This window comes from Dipodomys ordii, unplaced genomic scaffold, assembly GCF_000151885.1.
Source record: "Dipodomys ordii isolate 6190 unplaced genomic scaffold, Dord_2.0 Scaffold73, whole genome shotgun sequence".
Classification (NCBI taxonomy): domain Eukaryota; kingdom Metazoa; phylum Chordata; class Mammalia; order Rodentia; family Heteromyidae; genus Dipodomys; species Dipodomys ordii.
The window spans coordinates 7,624,122-7,646,441 of record NW_012267289.1 but is presented as its reverse complement, the minus strand read 5'-3'; the positions used below and the strand labels follow the sequence as shown (position 1 = coordinate 7,646,441).

General features: G+C 34.8%; 1 protein-coding gene across 1 annotated transcript in view; it reads right to left on the bottom strand.

Moving 5' to 3' along the window:
* The window catches only part of Epha6 (EPH receptor A6), a 737,672-nt gene that overhangs the window by 605,376 nt on the left and 109,976 nt on the right, over window positions 1-22,320 (bottom strand). Inside the window, exon 3 of the mRNA XM_013024079.1 lies at window positions 8,471-9,134. Coding sequence (XP_012879533.1) covers window positions 8,471-9,134 — 664 coding nt within the window. The remainder of the gene's footprint in view (window positions 1-8,470; window positions 9,135-22,320) is intronic.

Below are 22,320 nucleotides of genomic sequence, written 5' to 3'. Positions count from 1 at the left end.
ATCTGTATCTTTTCATCTGTATTTCACTCAGTCAGCTAATTTCAAGAGAAACTAAGTTTCATTCTTTTCAATAGACTTGCTTATAGCTTAGATGTGTGAAGAGCCAAAAAATGAACCTAAGTTTTCATTTACAGGAAGACAGTAGTTACCCTGCCTCTAAAGTTGCAAGCTATAAAGCCAGCTCTGGATATACAGTGAACTCTTTGTAAAAAACAACATTAAACTATTAACTTTGCCTCTTTTCAGTGCATCTGGGAATTGGGTTGGTACAACTACACAATCTCAAAATTAAAAGAAAGAAACCTCAAACCATTAACAAAAAAAAAAAAACGGTAACAACATGAAATGTAAAATACTCAGAAAAGTTACCAGTAAGTTGTAATTCCCAAACACATGATAGATAGTCATGCTTAGAAATATTGCCAATACACTGAGAAATGAGATTACTTTAGCCCATAACTGAATTTGGCTGTGACTTAAACAACTCAAATAAGCAATAAAGAAAAATTAAGAAACAAAGCAGGTGGAATTGATACAATTGGAATTGGGAATGAAAACATTTAATTAAAATGCCAAAGTGAAATTAATAGATGAGATATCTAGGTGTATTCAAAAATGACCATAACTATTATGTAAGGTGATGCAGAAGTGTCAAAACACGTTTTTAAAGGGAGAGGATCACCAGCAAACATCTAGTAAAATTCTAGAAATACAGAAGAGCGTGAGCGCGCGTGCGCATGTGCACACACACACACACACACACACACACACACACACACACTCTTATGTAAAAAGTAAAACATAAAGCTACACAAAAATAAATCACACCTACAATACTAGCTACAAAGAAGGATGAGTTCTGTAGAATCATGTTTCAAAACCACTCTAGAAGAAAAATAAATAATTCTAGAGTATCTCCAACAATCAGCAAAAGTTGAGCTGGAGTTATGGCTCAAGTAGTAGAATGTAAACAGAGAAAGCAAGCTGAGCAACTACAAAGTCCTGAGTTCTGAATGGTACCAGAAAAGAAAAATGCAGGAAGCAAAAGCCAGGCATTGGTGGCTGATGCCTGTAATTCTAGCTATTCAGGAGGTTGAGATCTGAGGATCATGGTTTGAAACCAGCCTAGTCATAAAAGTTCCTGAGACTCTTACCTTCAATTAACCACCAGAAAAACAAAAGTGGCACTGTGGCTCAAAGTGGTAGAGTGATAGTCTTGAGTAAAAAAGTTCAGGGACAATGTCCAGGCCCTGAGTTTAAGCCCCACAACTAAATTTTTAAAAATGCAAACTCTTACTTCAAATCTATGGAAATTATATATGGTCCTCACAGTAATGCAATTAGAATGGCAACAGATTATTAGTAACAACAGTTTCTCACAGTCACGGAAGTATATATTCAGCTTATTGAAAGAATAATTAGTAATAATTAATAATCCCTTTGAAAAGGGAAGGCAAAATAAAGATGCACGTGTGTGTGTGCGTGTGCGTGCGTGCGTGTGTGTGTGTGTGTGTGTGTGTGTTTTGCAGAGAATTGAACCCAGGCCCTCAAATATACTAAGTGCTTTGCCAAGGAGCTACAAACTCAACCCTAAGGGCAATTTTACATTCTGTTGAAGAGCTAAAGTACTCAAAGAACCTTGAAAGAGAAATACCTAAAGTACATTTTCTTTCCTTCTTTCTTTCTCCTTCCTTCTTTCTTTCTTTCCTTCCTTCCTTCCTTCCTTCTTCTTTTCTTCCTTCCTTCCTTCCTTCCTTCCTTCCTTCCTTCCTTCCTTCCTTTCTTTCTTACCTGTCATGGGGCTTGAACTCCGACCATGGGTGCTGTCCCTGAGCCTCTTTTTGCTCAAAGCTAACACTCTACCACTTGAGCCACAGAGTAGCTTCTGGCATTTTCTGAGTAGTTTATTGGAGGTAAGAGTCTCATAGACTTTTCTGCCCACTCTGGCTTTGAACTACAATCCTCAGATCTCAGCTTCCTGAGTAGCTAGGATTACAGGCATGAACACATACACCTGGCTCTAAAGTATATTCTTGCTGGTGCAATGTCTCTAATCCATCCCCAGAATAGCCTATACTTCCTACTACTCTGGAAATATAGATCCAGAGGAACATGGTTCAAGGCCAGCCCAAGCAAAAGTTTGTGAGACACTCATTTCAACAAGTAAGCTAGACAAGGTAGGACACACTGGTAATCTCAGCTATCTGGGAGGCATAGCTATGAGGATTGTGGTTTGAAGTCAGCCTGAATAAAACACTAGACTCATTTGAAAAATAATTTGAAAGCACAGGGATGGCATTTATCTTGAGTAGTAGAATGCCTATCTAGTAAGCACAGAGCTCTGAATTCAAACCTGAATTTAAAAAATGAGCAGACAAATGATAAGTCAATGAATACTTTTGAGCCTAGAATAAAGGAGGTCATTTTAGAAAACACAATAGAGGGGCTGGGAAGGTAGCTCAGTGGTAGAATGCTTGCCTTGCATGCATGAGGCCCTGGGTTCAATTCCTCAGCACCACAAATATATAAGCAGAAAAAGCCAGAACTGGTGTTGTGGCTCAAGCGGTAGGACGCTAGCCTTGAGCTGAAGAGCTGAGGGACAGCACCCAGGCTCAGAGTTCAGGCGCCATGACTGACAAAAAAAAAAAAAACAAGCCAGTATATCTTACTCCATCAGAGTAATGACTCAATAATCTTGTTGGTTTAAATATCATTGGTTTAAAATAAAATTAAAATCTGGACAATATTCCCAAGGAGTATAGCAATTTCAGAATATAGATGTTTGATAAATTTGTCTACTTGTGAAAATACATGTGCTGAAATGCTTTTGAAGTTTAAGATCATCCTCTATAGAAATAGGATTTACAGTTCACAAGCTAGCAGTGTAAAATATAGATTAAAATAGATGTTCAATATGGTTTAAATAACTTCCCAAATATCTGCATTTCAAACTAGTGTACATATTTACAAGATTTAAAACTCAGGACAAAGAACAAACTATAACATAACTATTCCATTGTATTCTGCCTTGCTTGGAAATAATACTTTCTATTTTTAGATTCCTTCAAGCTTCTTGATTTCATATTCTTCTCGAGCAAGATGAAAGCCTGGAATTGCTTCATGAAAAAAGCAGCTTTGTTTGGCATCAAAGGTTATATTGCAAGAGTTTATATTTAGTGTGTGGGATCCTTTCAAAAGTGAAAATACTATTTGGGCCAATAATTCTATCCTTTTTATTTTTTCCTGATCCCAATCTCACCTTCCAGCTTTTCATCATAGCCTCAAACCCCCTTATTTAATGCCAGCAAATCCTGGTATCTCAAATTTCTTTATGCTCTCTGCTTCCACAGTGATCTCTGATAACATGATTAGATGGAAGATCATAAACTGAGAGCATAAATGTTTTTGAACCACAGAAGAAGAGTGTGCTATGAAGCCTTGATAACCACGCTCTTCAGGAGACCAAATCAATAGCAATGTCACCAAGGGCCTTGGGGATCCTATTCACTCGGGTGAACAATAACGCAATGGTCTGAGAACTGTCACCATTTCTGCTTCCTGAATTGTAAAGCAGTACCAGAGGTGGAAATAAGTAAATAAGAGCATGCTTCTAGGAAAGGGAAAGGTTTGAAAAAGAAATCTCAATGATTCAGAAATTCAATTCCCATAGCAAAAAGTTATTTTGTAAAATTATAACATGTCCCATTAAAAGGCTTTCGGGAAAGTGTACTTGCAGTACATATGCATTCTCAGCAGGTCTGAAATCCTGAACCTAAATTAATATCTGTAAATATAAATGCCACTACTTTAATGAGCTTTATCCCAAACTTATGGTAAAAGGAACTTATTAGGGATTCTTGTCCCTTCAGAACTCATTTGCTCAGCAACAATCCCATCAAATTTTGCTTGCTAATTGTTTCCAGTTATTTCTTATGGTGTTTAAAACAGTTTAGATACATAAGCTAGAAGACTATTTGAAGTAAATAAATATTATTATTATAATTAATATTATTTTGCTATTCCTAGGTCTTAAACTCAGGGCCTGGGCTCTGTCGTTGAGCTTCTTTTGCTCAAGGGTAGTACTATACCACTTGAACCACAGGGCCACTTCCAGCTTTTTTTGAGTAGTTTATTGAAGATAAAAGTTTCATCAACTTTCTTGCCTGGGCTGGCTTTGAACAGGGCTCCTCAGATCTAAGCCTTCTTAGTAGGTAGGATTTTAGGTGTGAGCCACCTGTGCACAGCTTACATAAGTATTTTTTTTAAATCCATGCCATTAAAAAATCCTATTCATAGAAAATTTGACGTTAAGTAGAATAAATTAAAAAAGATAGACTGAGAGAGACAGAGACAGAGAGACAGAGATAGAGACAAAGGAACAGAGGTAGAGACAGAGACAAAGAGACAGAAAAAGACAGAGACAGACGGAGAGAGAGACAGAGAGACAAAGAGAGAAACAGAGTGAAAGAGAAGGCAGGACAGAGGGAGAATTAGATAGTAAGAACAGAATACAGGAATGAAAAAAAAACTCATAAAAGCCAAACCAAAAATCAGCTGGGCTTCAGTTCCCAATGTAATGTTTGTTAATGTAGTGTTAGTTACTTCTGTGTAGTGTCAAGAAATGAAGTTTCCCTACCTAAAGAGAGGAATGCAATTACTTTCTAAGCCCTTTCAGTTCCCAAACTCTGAAACTCTCATGAAAGCAAATTTTCCGGCTCACAGCAGTGATAGAAGAAAGGAACTCTATAGGTTGTAAGCTTCCCTTGTTCCAAGAGAATTCCATAGCACCCATGTAAGTTTTTGTCTTTTCTACATTTAATATAACTACTACTGAGAATTCTTAATTCATTTTGATTTTCAGCAAGTCTGTTCTGTGTTGCTTTGTCTCATAGCAATATATAACTTTGCCTGAAATATATACCTTATTTATATTAATCTTCACTACCTATCAAAGTGATTATTAGAGAGTAGGTTTCAAAATATTAAATATCTGGAAAGGGTGTCTTGCACTTGTAATATAAACTAATTCAAAGGCAGAGATTTGACGACCAAGTTTCAAGCAAGGTCCCCTAAGTAAAAAGATAGTGAGACACACATCATAACCAATACGTTGGATGTGGTAAAGAGTGACTGGCATCTGGACTATATGCCAATATGGAATGACCTCTATCTAGAATGATCTGGGAAAAAATATGAATCATACTTTATACGAAGTTTAAATGAGTAGAGGTATGACTGAAGTGGTAGAACATTTACTTAGAAAGCACCATTGTTCAAATTTTGGTACTGCCAAAGAATGAAAATCAAACATGAATAGTTTAACTGTCTTAGAAGAATAAGTCAGAAAATAAGTGATGTACAGACACTGTTTCTCCATCTTCCATTGTATTTGTAGTCACATTACTATTTGAGATTTTTATTTCCATATAGACATGTATGTTTATGAATAGTTCTCTTGAAGCTGGTTTAAATAACCATGATATCTACTTGCACACAACACAAATTTGACAGTGAGATAAATTGTTGATTGGCAACAATAGAAATAATAATACAAATTATACTCAGAGAGGTAAAAAGAGGCAATATGAAGTGCTAAGAAAACACACAAGCAGCCGGGTGGCAGTGGTTCACACCTGTAATCCTAGCTACTCAGGAGCCTGAGATCTGAGGATCACAGTTCAAATCTAGCCAGGGCAGGGAAGTACGTGAGATTCTTGTCTCTAATAAACTACCAGAAAACTGGAAGTGGCACTGTGGCTCAAGGGGAAGAGCACTTGCCTTGAGCTGCACTGCTCAGGGACAGCACACAGGCCAAGAGTTCAAGCCCCATGACCAAAAAAAAAAAAAGAAAGAAAGAAAGAAAAAAGAAAAGAAAACACACAAGCAGCTGGTGCCAATGGCTCATGCCTATAACTGTAGCTACTCAGGAGGCTGAGATCTGAGGATCACCGTTCAAATCTAGCCAGGGCAGGGAAGTACGTGAGATTCTTGTCTCTAATAAACTACCAGAAAACCAGAAGTGGTGCTGTGGCTCAAGTGGTAGAGTTTTTTCATTGAGCTGAAGAGATCAGGGATAGTGCCCAGGCCCAGAGTTCAAGCCCCACGACTGAGAAAACAAAAACAAACAAACAAAAAACCCACAAGCAATTCAATATTTTTAAATGAAATGTTTGTCTTTCAAAGTATTTCTCATCTGCTCTTGATTTCCCTTTTGTTTGCAAATGGTAGATTATTTGTTACTGTATTGATTATTATCTGTTTATTTTTAACTTCAGCATGATTCTATCCACTATCTTCTACATAGGGAATTGATTTCAAACTTAGTAAATCTTGAACCATCTCACACTCCTGATTTCTGCAATTCAGATGAAGGTAACCGGACATGAAGTCAGAAAAACTGAGGCTCTGCATAAAGCTTTGCTTTTTATCATTCAATCAGCTCTGCCAAACAACTTGAAGAGATTTTAAGGCATGGAAATTAGTATGAAATTTCATAGAGTGAGCATACTATGTAAAAACAAAACAAAATAACAACACCTACAATATTCAGCTATTACTGTTGCATGATAGATGCATTGTACATCATTCATTGTTGCATACTTTCATCCTGTGGCCAATGGCATAAAAATACTTACATTAAAGGGATATTTAATAATAGCTAATTATATAAATTATTTTATTACTGAACTATCCTTTAAATATTTATAAGTATTTTATCTTAATCAATGTCTGTTGACCTGATTTAAAATGCAGCAAAATGACAGAATTACTAGATAGAATATTTTTTACCTCAAATTCTAATTGTCTTCCTAAACCTACTGAACAATTATTCATTCATATTACTTTTTATCTTTATTCATTTCATCAGGTAAAATATTTGATAAACCCATTGTATGGCTTTGTTTGTATTATATATCTTTGTTATAAGAGAATGTAAATCTTAGATTTTACCCAAAGTAATGATAAACTTGCACAAAATTTTGAGTTTACACATAGTAGATAAAGGTTGGCTTGTGGACCATGCCGTACCTACCACAAACTTCTCATGCCAATTTAAGCATTTACCAGTAACAAATATAATCATCATTATTGCAGGCTTTAGTGAAAGTTTCAAGAATCAAGATCCCAACTGTTTGATAAACAGATTCTGAAAAAGTCGAATTATATTACTTATAATTTCATAGATATGTCTGTTATTATAAAACAGCTTAATAAACAATTATTTTCTTATTTATTTTTATGTTTCCCTCCCTCCCTTTCTTCCTTCCTTTCTTCCTTCCTCCTTCCTTCCTTCCTTTCTCTCTCTCTCTCTCCATCTCCCTCTCTCCCTTCTCTCTTTCCTTTTGGTATACTGTGCCAAAAATGTACTCATAGCTTTAGGCTTGCTAGGCCAGAGCGCTAACACTTGAGCACAACTCTGTCTATGCTGTTTATTTTGGAGATGGAGGCTAGCTGTCTTTATTATCTAGGCTGGCCTCAAATAGAGATTCTGCAGATCTCAGCCCTCCTGAGTAGCTAAAATTGCAGATGTTGAGCCATTGTGCTTGGATTCACATTTTTTTAATGAGTGAAAACACAGCATCAACTGAGAGGTCCATAAGTTAGATCTATAAGAAAATACCGTATAAATGATTTTCCTTTAAGAAAGCTCCCTAGAATGTTACTTTTTACCAAGAAGTAACTTTTCTGTATTTATATTTTGATTATGAGAAAATCAAATATAAATAGAAAAAGGCACATTCAAATTTAAAATGTATGTTTTTAGACCAGTAAGCCCTCATTAAATGAATCAAATATAGAAACATGCTTTATCTTGGGAATTACATTTACTCTTGGCCATAACCATGTGAAAATTTTAGTTTTAAACTTAAATAGCAGTCTCAGGTATTTATATTTGTTAATGATTTTATCTTAAACTAACAATGTCATTAAAATTAATAATAATAATAATACAGGAAATTGCACTTAATAGGAACAAAAGATCAATTCACTTCTGATAAGAACAATACTCAATTACTAAACATATCTTCTTTGTGTCCCATGGCCCATAGTTTTAAACATATACAAGTTCCTCATTTGTATAAATCTAATCATATTTAATTTTGTTTCAATTATTAAAATTCAATATGAATGAAATGATTATTTTGATCTCCTATAGTCTGCAAACCACCAAAGCCTGAACATTAAATTCCTATTTTGAACCCTATTTTTTTTTTGTTGCTGCGGTGAGTGTTGCTTTCATCTGTAAATATTAGCTGAGTGTAATAATTCATAGTATAAAGCGCCTTCACAAAAGACAATAGTACACTAATTCCAGGACAAAAATATTCAAGTCATGTTCCCATAGCCAGGAAGAGTTCACTTCTTTCACCATATCCATACATAATCTTGTTCGAAAATGATGGTAGAACACATTCACTCTGGGGGGAAAAAAATCACTTAAAGGAAAAATTACTTAAAGATTTCTTACCGTGGCAAGAACCCTCGATTTCTTCATATCCGGTACTACAGATACACCTTCCCAGAGGAACCAGCCAGTCCCCGTCAGCACCACAGTACAGTTTAGGAGTATCTCGCTCTTCAGCACTCTTCACACAAGAGCCACGGACTTCAACCAAGGAAGAAGAATCAACCCTTGGGATGGTGTCAGGAAACATGGCCAAGTTCCTCACAGTGAAGGGACACTTTTTGTAGAAAACGCGTACTGAGACCAGGGCAATGCATGCCCCAATGTCCTGAAAAGCCAGGTAAAATCCTTTCCTTTCAATAGGCCCCACTTCTCGAATTTCCGTGTTGAGTTTGAGAATGCGGTCACCCAAATCCATCTGGGTAAAACTCTCATCAGCAGCAATTGTGTCGATTTTTGTATACTGGCTTGGCTTGAATTTAATTGCGTGGCTCTCATCTGATTCCATATAATACAGATTAAATGTTTCTTTGCAGGTCCCCAAGACCCACGGGATGCTGTTACAATCCCTCAGTGTGAACTTCATTTCCACATAAATTTTCTGGGCGGCATCCCTGGAGATCCAGTTTGTACGAAGCCAGTTGTTTTGGTTTGGTTCCATGACATTGCATACCTGGTAAGTATGAATGGGCCTGTTGTGCTCATCCATTTCAGTGATGGCATCCCACTACAAAAGGGAAATGAAATGAAAGGAATTAGATGATTTCAAACCATAGTAGGTAAAAAGAAATAATTGCTTAAAAATGATTTAGCCGGCCGGGCACGGGGGTCACACCTGTAATCCTAGCTACTCAGGAAGTTAATCTGCGGATGGTAATTCGAAGCCAGCTAGGGCAGAAAAGGCCCAGTGATATGATCTCCAATAAATTATTCAGAAAAAGGCAGAAGTAGCACTGTGGCTCAAGTAGTAGAACACTAACCTTGAGCACAGAGAGGCTCTGGGTCAGAGCCCAGGCCCTGAGTTCAAGTCCTAGGACAGGCAAAAACAAAACAAAACAAAACAAACAAAATCCAAAAAAGCACAGACAACAACAGAAAAATAAAATACTTAAGCTATTTCCTGTCACGCTAAGAGAATGTAAAATAGCATCCATTATCTAATAAAAACAACTAGACAAGTGACAAATACACTCTAGATTTCTCACTTGTCTTCATATCCAATTTATCACAAACTGAGGTATGTTTTCCAAGATTTGATTAAATATTTATGTGGATATTTTGATGGGAAATAGACATAGACAAGGCCTTAGATTTACTCAAGAAATATTTATTAGGTACTATTCTGGACCTGAGGACACAGCCATTAACTAGTTGAACAAATTACACTTTGCTTTATTGTATTTTACAGTACAGGAGGGAGAAGCAATAAAAACTAGAATGAGTAAAGTGGATAATAGAGTGGAGAGTACAATGGGGAATAATAAATCACCAAGTAGAAGAGGAAGAAGTTTACAAGTTTAAGTGGGATAGGAAGGAAAGGCCTGGGTGAGGAGATTGTATTTAAGTAGTATTTTAAAGGAGAGAAAATTCAAGGAAGAAACAGGAGGTATAAGCATTGACATGGACAGAAATATTTGGGGACAGCAAGGCTAGGGACTGAAGTATATCAGGTAAGGAGGAGAGAGAGACAGAGAGAGAGGGAAGACCAGATATAAAGTCTTTATAAGTATCTTCAGCACTGGGCTTTTCCTCTGATCTAGGTCACACTAACTACAATATCTTGTACCTTGCCAATTGATTGTGTGAGAAAATTTATTCATTTTAAAGAGAAATTTAAGAAAAGCATTTTATTTTATCTTATTTAGTTTTTCCCCTTCCTATCCCCCCAAAGTTGTAAAATTTATTTTTTGACACAACACCTTGTACATCTCATTGTTGCAATGGGTCCACCTGTATCCCTATTTAAACGATTTATTTATTTATTTATGGTCGGTCATGGGGCTTGAACTCTGGGCTTGGGCACTATCCCTGTGCTCTTCAGCTCAAGGCGAGTGCTCTACTGCTTGAGCCACATCACTACTCCCAGTTTTCTGGTGGTTAATTGGAGATAAGAGTCTCAGGGACTTTTCTGCCCAGGCTGGTTTTGAACTGTGATCCTCAGATCTCAGCCTCCTCAATAGGGAGGATTACAGGCGTGAGCCACTATCAGCCAGCAAGGAAAGTATTTCAGTAACTAGCTAATTAGTTGATAGATGACATCTATCTCAGATTATATATTTTTATATTGGAAATTTATATTCTACTCAGTTTGGATAGTTGTAACAGAATTCAAATAAATGAGAAAAGCATTCTGAAATCCTTGCAAAAACATGTTTGTCACTGGAGTTTATAATTTCTCTCACAGTATACTAGAAAAGATAAAAATACATTCACATAGTGAGTAAGTGCTCTATATCTTGATACCATATCTCAATGATTTAGAATACATTTATGTAACACATTCTGTTTGCAGTTTTTCATTATAATTGGTGATAAGGGATCATTTAATCAAACTGGTTGAATTTCAATTAGTAGTGTTTCTAGTAGAATGGATACTTTCTTCACAATGTAGGACTGTTCTGACACTAAGTACTTTTAATTATCTACTATAAATTTCTACAAATAATTGAAGTATCCATCAAGTGAACTTTAAATTTCTATGTAATAAAATTCATTTGTAACTAACCTCCTTACACTGGTATTAAAAAATGAGTTCCTTCTAAAGCAGGGATATAATTTTATAAAATATACCCACTGTTTATCAGGGTTGCTCTAATAATTTCATGGAGCCTTGGATGAAATTGTCTTTCTAAATGCCTTTCACCCTTGACTATTATGGCTCATATGCTTAAATGAAAAGTGATCCAGCACTCTCATTTGTCATTTAAATGGCTAACATCCCTTCTGAGCCTTTGCTAATATCAAGTGCAAATGTCCAAGTAATGATTCTAAACATAGCTGTGAACCTAGATAATGTAATAATAAAATCTGTCTGTATAAATGTTCAAAATTCTCTGTGTTTTTCCCACAGGAGAACCTATAAAGTACTTATTCAGTGATTATTCTTATTTTGGATAAGTTTCTACTCAAAACTAATTTTGTTTCTCAAGAAAATGGATGTGTTGGAAATTAATGTATATAATTATTGTCTATTCAACTTCATTTACTATCTCAATGGGGATATAAAGCTTGATTCACAGTATATTTTGCTTCAATAATTATATTTTAATATTTTCAGACTATTTGCATATTAAGAAAAGGCATTCACGTGGTCATTAACTCCTGTAAAATATGAGATTATTGGAAAACCTTCCCCTTCTTGTTTGGAAAAGAGCAGTTTACAAAATTATTATATTCTTTAATTTGGGATGGAGTTTAGATGGTGAACATTCTTGGTAGTGAAATCATAGGCAGAAAAATATTTTCTCAAAGATGCTGCAAATACACATTTACACAGGCTATTATTTTCTATAAAATTTGTGATATTTGATTAATAGTTCTTCCTCTATTTCCAAGAATGAAATTGGAATTGAACTCAAAAAGCAAAATGTCAAAACAGAAAAACTTCTAAATACCATCATTAAAAAAGTAGTTTGTGGAAGTGGCGCCCGTCTTGACCTGAAGAGCTGAGGGATAGTGCCCAAGTCCAGAGGTCAAGCTCCATAACCCACCAAAAAAAAAAGTAGTTTTTGTTCATATAGTACAAAGGAATAGAACCCAGTACCTTATTCAAGCTAGGCAAGCACTCTACTACTAAGTCACATCCCCAGCTGAAATGTACTTTTTGTTTGTTTGATTGTTGTTTTTTCTAAACTGTAATTTTTTGTCTATTCTTTTTTTTCTGGTACTGGAGATCGAACCCAGGATGTTGTTTGTACTTGTTAGGCAAGTGCTTTGCCACTGAGCTACATCCCAGCCCCTAAATACAATCTTAACCAAAACTAGAAATGTTCTTTATATTTTTCAGTTTCATGTGGATGCCATAAAACACAAATGTAAATTCAAGGTTGGTATCTTGTAAAAGGCCTTGAAATTTACTATAATGATTAAGTTCAGTAAGTGTAGAAAAGACATCACAGTTTAAGCATGATGTTTATTTTTAAAATATTGGATTTGCTACATTTTTTTCAAGTATTAAGATAAATGGACCTAGAAAAGTTGGATGACAATGACATGAATATGAATTTAAGGCACATATACCAATTGTCTAAATATTTGCAATAATAAATAATTCTTTGAATAAAATCAAGCTAAGTATTTTTACTTATATACAAAATGTCATTAAAACATGTGAATTCATGCTTTTCAAAATACTTGAATTCCTTACAAGTGCCAAAAATCATGTATTTTTAAATAAAGAATCAACAACTAACCTTAATGAATAACATTTTTGGGAGGGTGGGAAGGATGCTGGTAACTGGAGTTTTAACTTGGGAACTAGGCATTGTCCTTGAGCTTTGTTGTTCAAAGCTAGCACTCTAACACTTGAGCCACAACTCCACCTAAGGGTTTTGGATGGTTAATTAGAGATAAGAGTTTCAGAAACTTTCCTTCCCTGACTGGCTTTGAACAGGGATACTCAGATCTCAGGATCCTGAGTAGCTAAGATTTCAGGAATGTGCCACCACTGCCTTACTTGTCAATATTACTTTAATTCTGTTTGGTCAACCCAAACCATGAAGATTTATATATGCACATGCGTGAACATACATGAGTTTGGATCTCAACAAAAATTCACTACATTTTGAAAATAGACAATCCCATTTGAGCATGAAATTCTGGGATTTCGAATTTCTAAAGTTTGCCATTTAATGAAAGCATAGGTGACAGAGGCTAATCTCATCCTTCAAGTTTGCAGCTTCAAGAAGGACATGTAGCCCAAGAAGGCAATTAACAGGAACATTTATGCTGTAGGCAGAGAGCAGAATCCTGGCTTCCTGGACCTAAGATGGTAGTAATGATTTCTTTTAAACCCAATTTAGAATGACATTAAGAATCACTCCTTAATAATAGAGAGAGTTATATGTAACAGTTTAAAACCCATACTCTCCTTCACTGTTAGGTGGTTAATACAAACATTTCCTTCAAAGAACTTTTCAGCTCATTATCATGATGCTGTGGTAAAGAATCAACAGTCAGTCAATTTTTAGTATGTGTTAAGTTCCATAAGAAAAAAAATCAAGAAAGAGGTCACAGAGTTTGCACCCATCAGAGCTTTAGGAGTACCTTTAAAGCAATAAATAATTAAAATGTAATTGATAACATAATTTTCATTGTAAGGAACAATGCAAAGATACAATACATACAGTAAGCATTTAAAGACCAAGAATATTCAAGAATTTGAGTGGTTTTGACAATGGAATTCTATGCCTCCATCAGAAAGAATGACATTTCCCCATTTGTTAGGAAATGGAAAGGCTTGGAAAAATTATATTAAGTGAAGTAAGCCAAGCCCAAAGAAACATAGGTCCCATGGTTTCCCTTATTTGCAGTATCTAGTATATGTATGAGTCAAGCAGAAAAGGTCAGATAATGTGATGTTAGGAAAATGAACCCTTAGATATGTATTTAAATGTTTTTTTTCTTTCATGCATTTGTTTCTAACGCATCTATAAGATTATTTCTTTGTTGCTTTGTATGTCCCTCCCCCACAGTATAACCCCTGCTTTCACTATATTTGCTGTGGGTATAATTTGTGGAGGAGATGGGGAAAAACAAGTCATTTAAGGATACAGGTGGATCTGTTGCAACAATGAGAAGTACAAGTTGTCATGTCGAAAACGAACTTTACAACTTTGGTGGGGGGGGAGAATTGGGGGGGGGGAGGCTGGGAAGGGATGTGAAGGATAAACAAAAGAGGAGGCTGCAATGCTTGATAAGAAATGTACTCATTATCTTGCCCATGTAATTGTAACCCCTCTGTACAGTATGTTCACAAAAAATTAAAATTAAAATTTAAAAAAAAGAACTTGAGTGGTTTTGAAGGCTTGGGCTATGAAGCTGGCCTTTACTTAACGTTATCTTATGACAATTCCAAAAAGCAGAGAGATTATAATAGAAACTAGGGCTGGGAAGGTGGCTCAGTGGTAGAGTGCTTGCCTTGCATGCCTGAGGCCCTGGGTTCGATTCCTCAGCACCACATAAGCAGAACAAAAAGCTGGAAGTGGCACTGTGGCTCAAGTGGTAGAGTGCTAGCCTTGAGCCAAAGAGCTGAGGGACAGAGCCCAGGCCCAGAGTTCAAGCCCATGACTGGACCCAAAAAAAAAAAAAAGAATAGAAACTAATGAGTAGAAGTTAACATGTAAAACTAAGTATCTTTAGCCTATATTACCCTCAAATCACATATCCCATATATCCAAAGGATTAAAGTTCCTACTTTTATTAAAAATACATGTGTTATCCTTGACTAAAATATTTGTTCACATAAATACAAATTCTAGAATGAAAGTATGTATCAAACCTCCCTTTGATCATATCAAACTTTTAATTTTGTTAGTTGCTTAATTTTATATTGTAGACATAGAACCCAAAACAGTCCAACTCCTCAATTTCATGTTCACTTGCTTTTTTAAATACCTTTCTTGCAGTATTTAAAATAATACAGCATCAGTATATCATGAAGAATATAGTTAAGTCAAGCAAAACAATTTATATGGGTTTTGCATAAAAGGATATCTTGAAAATTGTCTTTGTTTCTAATGGCAAGATCATTAAAATAGAGAGCTTCTATCCTAAGGCCATTTTATGAGGTCTTTCTTTAGGAAAAGAAGTGAATTACAAAGTGATGGCTTAGAAAACTAACAGATACTTCTGAATAAGAAATTTTGATTAAGAAAAATCTTTTTAGTCCAAAAGATTACCTTGAATTAAAAACCTTTGAAGAAACTTCATAGGTATTGAACTTACATCCGTGAAAGCATTTTTAACAAATGTAGATGTCTTTGATAAATTCTCGTTGATGAGGTAATCCTTCCACTAAAGTAACACATATTTTCATTAACATGAATATAGAATTCAAAACCAATAAAACAAATTACTACGTGGTACATTGAACTAGAAGCATGCCTTCTTGCCCTATTTTCTATAAGTAATAATACTTTTGCATATACTTTGCATAATAATACTTTTGCTGCCACTACTGGCCCACTAATGTTGGCTGACCAACACATAGAAAGGAAGCGTTAAGCTCACAGCAATTCTTTCTTATGTCAAGTAACTGAGTCGCATCTGAAACAACAAATGCCTTTTCTAACTCTTATCTGGTGTAATGGTTATTTAGGTTGTCACATTGATTGGATTAGGAAAATATGTATGAGATTAGTAAAACATAACTGCATGAGAGAGAATATTTCCAAAGAAAATCTGTTTGTGTTGTCTGGGAATTAAAAAATGGTTTATTCCTTCATGGATTCACGATATGATTTCATTTTAGAAGGTGTGAAAAGTAGGAGGCCTACCAAACTGAAAAAATCAGTGTGTGTGCCCTTGGAGGATATATCTTGTTCTGCTTCCTGCCTGTTGGGATGGAGTATGCCTATCTCTGCTCTCTGTATACCACGTGTTAAACAGTTCTTTGCCATTGCACCTATTCTGCTATCCCCAGGATGGAATGAGAGCTCTGAAACCATGAATAACCACAACTACAAATTCTTCTCTTGCATTGTTGATGTTAGGTACTGTGACAAGAGCTGTGCAAAATCTAACTACCAAAAATAGAAGGTCGGTATGTCTTCTGGCAATGTCACCCTGGTCTGGATATCAGCCTCTTAGAGGCCACAAACACAGCATACATTGAGAATTTCTTAAAAGTGCCATCCCAGGTGCTTTCTCTATTGGTGTCACCTTTCCACCTGAAACCACAGTCTTCTTGGAAAATCTTTCAAGAGAAATCATTCTTCTTAACCAGAATTTTTTCCTAGCCAAATCACTCCATGTGATAAACATACATTTATCATTTGCAAATCATATATTGTGTATTTCTTAACCCATAAATAAACATTCACAAAATGACCCCAAGGATAGAAACATCTGTTATTTATACACACTGTAGAAAAAAATAATTTACAAGATATTCTTCTGGAAAAGCATTATAGTTTGACCTTAGCTCATTGAGCCATTTTCTACATTAACTATTTTATATATTTTATATATTGTTAAAATTCTGAAATGAAAACTATTTTTAGGAAAATAAGTAAAAATATAGAGATGGAGGAAGTGATGTATTTTATTCCAGTAATTATTATATTGAACCAAACATGTAAGAATTCAACAATATAATAATAAACCTAATGAATATTTTCAATTTGGCATGTATATTACAGCTGGAACATATATTTGTTTTACATGGTGGTATTAACTTTTTAAACATCAGATCTTTATGAGTACAGAGATAAACTTGCCAAAAATATACACATTGATCTCAGTACTTTATAGCACACAAAAATGTTTCTTCAGTAATGACGACTTGGCAATCCATTTGAAGTGAGTATTTGTTAGAAGTGATGGAAAGTTTAAAGAGCTGTGAGCAGTCTTCAGTCCATTTATGCCTAAGGGTTCTTTAAAAAACCATCCACACCCACACATGAATTTTCCTTTCTATAACAAGCTAAGTAAACTAGGCCAAAAAGCTGAATTCCTTTTCAGTATAGAAAGCTAGAACAAGAAAAAATAATTCTTAAAGCAACTAACAGTCATTGAGGAATGAAATTGCTTTCTTTTCTCAGGGAATAAAATAAGGCAATCAAGTAGCTTTTCTAGGCAAAGCATGTGCAGATAATATGCAGCTAAATTGACTCATACATTGAAGACTGAATATAAGTGTTTCAAATTTGTACCTGCTTCCTTTACATTTTTTAGTATTCAACAGGAAGATAAACTTTCATTTTAATATAAACTTTGAAATGTTAAGAGAAAAGCAGATAGTTTGTTTCTCAAAATAAAACAGTCAGAAAGTGATTTACATTTTCAAGGGGCACTGATAGCTAATGATCACTTATTTAAAACACATGACAAAATAAAAGAACAATTGTCCACATACAAATATCGATAGTTCTGTATCTCTAGAGTGATAGGAAATTGCAGCAGAGGTATTTCAGGAATCCTCATAAGCTGCAGGACTGGTCTGATCTAAGGTGGGTGGGAAAATCAGTAAAAAATGATATTCTAAGTTAGGCATCAGTGGCTGATGCCCACAATTCTATCTACTCAGAAGGCTGAGTATACATGATTTGAGGATCATGTGTAAAATCAGAGCAGGCAGACAAATCTGAGACTCTAGCCTTCGACTAACTAGCATCAAACAAGAAATGGTGGTTTGCACCAAATGGTACAGTGACATCCTTGAGCAATAGAGTTAACCAGGAATGCAAGGCCCTGAGTTCAAGACCAAGCACTGGCACAATAAAAACAAAACAAAACCTAAACCTTGTATTTCCATTAGCAGGGAACAAGGAAGAGGAAACTAATAATATTGAACTCGAAGATAGCTAGAGAGGTACTTTGCTATGAAACTTTACCAAAGCTTTCTGAATGGATAAACAGTTATTTATGCATGCAGCAAATACTTTTGCTCCTATTTTCTTAGAAGAAAATCATATAGTTTAGTATTATTATCTTATATTTAAATGTAATATCTGATTCCTGAATATATAGCTGCTTCTTTCTAGATACATGAGAAAAGGGGCAGAAATATTTATATGATGTTTTGTTTAATCTCTTCAAATGTGACTGTGATGAAAATATATTAAAACAAACTATCACTTCAAAAATATATCTCCAAAACACAAAGTACTTCTTAATTATCCTGCTTACATTGGTAGATAATACTTTCTCAGGTGAAGAGCAATATAAATATAAACTCAACTAAGCCACAAAAAACATGATAAATTTGTTTCCAAATATTTTCTAGTGTGTGACTCTAGCTACTTTTTCCCTCAATATAAATTAAGTGGCAAAAGAAATCAATGCAGGAAAAAATATTTAACTGAATTTAAAAAGTAAAAATTGCTGATGACAATGCATTGTACATAAAAAAGGACACGTTAAGTTGAAATTCCTTTGTGCACCTATTTGCAGGTAATTAAACATAAAATGTTTTAGTAGCTGAAGATGAAGAGAAGTTTTGGCAAAATTGGACATATCCGAATTATCCTAACCATTATTCCACTTCCCTTGTACAGGCCAAATAGAGAAAATTCTGGAAAGTACTTGGCGATTTTATTATGTTACTTAGTAGTTCTTTAATTTTTAAAGCATGTGCATCTATTAATCTATATCAAAGGAAAGCTGCTTAAAGGGCCTCCCTTTTCTATTAAGGTATTTCCCTCAGAACCACTTAAATATTCACTTTGAGTCAATATATGACATAAACCTAGAAAATTAGTGCTCTGAGTTCTGCTGTGAGGCATGTAGTTAATAACATAAATCTGTTTTTGCAGCAGAAATGGGAAGGTCCTGCATTTAAATGATAACTAGTTTCAGAGAATAAAACACGAAGCAAAATGTATCGTGTGAAGATACATTTCTATTTCACTCTGGGCAAACACAACTTTTTTTATTAGTTTGTCAAAGATATTTAATAAAAAGTCTCAATTCAGTGGTATTAGGAGACAAGGGCTGTGATTAAGAAAGTTTTATAAATAAATTTATTACTTTTGGTGGATTGTTTCCTTTAGTAGGATCAAACTATTATAGCAATCAGGATAATTTACACTAAGAAGGAATGATTGTCCCATTAAAATGTCAAATATTCATGAGCATTAAAAATTCTCTAATAGAATTCATCTTCTCTATATGAGAAAGCCTTAATTGGTAGCATCAAAAGTTGATATTTTTACTTAATCAACTAATAGGACATTAAAATAGCATTTTGAGTATTTTAATACAATGAAACATGGTCTACATTCACCTCAACTGCTCTGTCTTAGGTTCAGCAATACATGAATGCCATATTAGGTTTCACTGCAGGTCACAAATGCAGAAAGCATAGGAAAATAATTAAGTCTTGGATGGTATAAAAAAGAAAGCATATTGTCCTAGTTTCACGGATGAAGGAGCTGACTTCCAGAAGAGTTGAGTTTCTTGAGTTTACAAAAAATGCAGAGTTGGGCCTGGGAAGGTGGCTTAGTTGTAGAGTGCTTGTCTTGCATGCCTGAGGCCCTAGGTAGAAAAAGCCGGAAGTGGCTCTGTGGCTTAAGTGGTAGAGCGCTAACCTTGAGTTGAAGAGCTGAGGGACAGCACCCAAGCCCAGAGTTCAGGCCCCATGACCGACAAAAATAAATAAATAAATAGAAAGCAAAGAGTCAACATCAAAAGTATCTGACAAGTAATGTCTGCTCATATGAAGTACTTACAATGAAATAAATTTATCTGAGATGCAAACTGTGTGAGGGCAGACATGTTGTCCTGGAACAACACACTATCACTAATCTCAAGAGATTTGGCACTAGTATTACAGTTGGTTCTTAATATTTGTGAAATAATGCATGAATTCTAAATTAATTCTTAGTGTTTGCACTATTTGGAGACTTATGACTTAAGACCTCCTAGGTCCAGATTCAAAGTATCATATATTAATGAGAAATAGGCAAACTTTTAGCAAGCTCCAAAATTGCAAACTTTTTATAAAAACCCTAATGACTTAGGTGATGGTGGATAATTCATCTGAGGTAGCTGAAGCTGCGACATATCACTTGGAATTTCAGTGCAAATGATTGTTGGCATAAGAATTCTGGCTTAGAAGTGTGTGTGTATGTGTGTGTGTGTCCATGCTTGTGTATTTATTTTCAAAGTAAAGAATAAAAAGGAAGAAAGATATCATTAATCATATGTGTCTGCATCAGGATCATGAGTAGGTGTTGCAACATACAAATAAGCTACACAGGCTACTTGTAAGGTATTCTTTAATCAAGAAGGCTTTTAAATAAAAGTGGACGATTTACAAATCCACTATAATCATCTATCTTTGCCTTAACTACTAATGAAATACATAGATCTGACTAGTGAATGTTCTGTTTTAACCAAAGGTATAATATTTAAGTACTTTATGCATTGTTAATTCTTGCAGGCATCAAGTATGAAATAAGTAAATATTCAAGCTGTGAATGTGAACACAAGTGGAAAGATGAAACTTCTGAGTGTGACTTTCTGGATGTGCTAGAGAAGAAAACATTTAATGAATAAGAGAATTTATGCATATTAAGTGTTTCTGATGGCTGTGGATGTAACTAAAGGGCAGAGTGCAAGGTTCTGGCATCTACCCCAAGCACCATATAAACAAAACAAAATATAAGAATAATAAAAGAAATAAAACACATTCTTGGTTTGTTAAGGAAGAAGTTAATAATAAGAAAAGTTTGGTGAAATATCAACATGACCAGATCTTCATTTAGAAGTCTAGAAAAGTTATTTCTACTTGCAGATATGTGATGAATAAAATAATTTGTAGGAAAAATTGATGTAAGACAATGATTCCCGATATACCTTCTTAGATTACACTGTGACCCAGTAACATTGTTTCAGTTCTCCACAGTGACATCTATTTTGACCTATATTTTCAGAATATTTGTGCCCCTTATAATTAATTAAAATTAAAACTTCATTTAGTATTTCAGTCTCATGAGGATGGTTCTTAGTAGCTCAATGTTTGTCTAACCTCAGAGTACCATATAGAAAATGGTATTTGTAGTCATCAGTAACTATATTGAATTCACTTAAAGGCAGAAATAACATGTGCCAAATAAGACATGTTGAAAAATAAAATTAAAATATGATATTGACTGGCTGGTACATTTTTATTTACTGAATTTTGAACAAAAAGTATAAGGCCAAAATAATAGGAAAGTTGTAAAGTCATAGGTTTCATTTTATCAAACTAAATAGATGATACTGATTTTTTTACTAGTGATATTTAAAATTTTTATTGTAAAGATGTGGTACACAGGGGTTACAATTACATGAGTAAGGCAATGAGTATGATACTAGTCGATTACTAGTTGTTACCCCCCTTCCTTGTTGTTGTCCCACTATCCCTTCCCTTCCCCACCTCCCATACTCCCTCCCCGCATTACCCTCCACCCCCCGCCCAAAGTTGTAAAGTTCCTTTCTAATACACTGATCTGTGGGTATCATTATTGCAATGGGTCATCCTGTGTCCTTATTTCAGCATTTTGGTATTCCCCTTTCCCTTCTCAGATTAGACAAATGTATATACAAGATGCAGGATACCAAAAGATAATACTGATTTTTAACATGATAGAAGATCATTTTAGAATATGAAATTTGTATCAGGTAGCAGGAATTATAAACTGATAATCTACCTGGAAATTTCCCTTATACTGTTTTTAATCTCAAACAATATTAATTACCAAGAATAAACTAGTACATGAAAATATTTTCTTTCTTTAAATTACTTAATATTAAATCATACAGTGTAAGGATTGTATTGACAAAGGGCTTGCATCAAATTAAAAAGCTTCTATACAACAAAAGATGCAATTAAGAAAGGGGGAGAAAATATTTTCCAGATATAAAACTCATAGAAATTAATATCTAGAATCTGTAAAGAGTTCAAATAATCAATTGGAAAAAACAACCAATATGCAATTCTAGCTACTCAGAAGAATGAGATCTTATTAATAAGTTACAAACAATCGCAAGAAAGAAAAAACATTTGAATCCTTATCTTGGGGTTCATTTCACTTAACACCAACTTATTTGACCGTTTCCGCTTGTCTCAGGCATATACTAGTTATTGCAACTAAGGGAAACCATGGGACCTACGTTTCTTTGTGCCTGGCTTACTTAATATAATTTTTTCCAAGTCTTTCCATTTCCTAACAAATGGGGCAATGTCATTCTTTCTGATGGAGGCATAG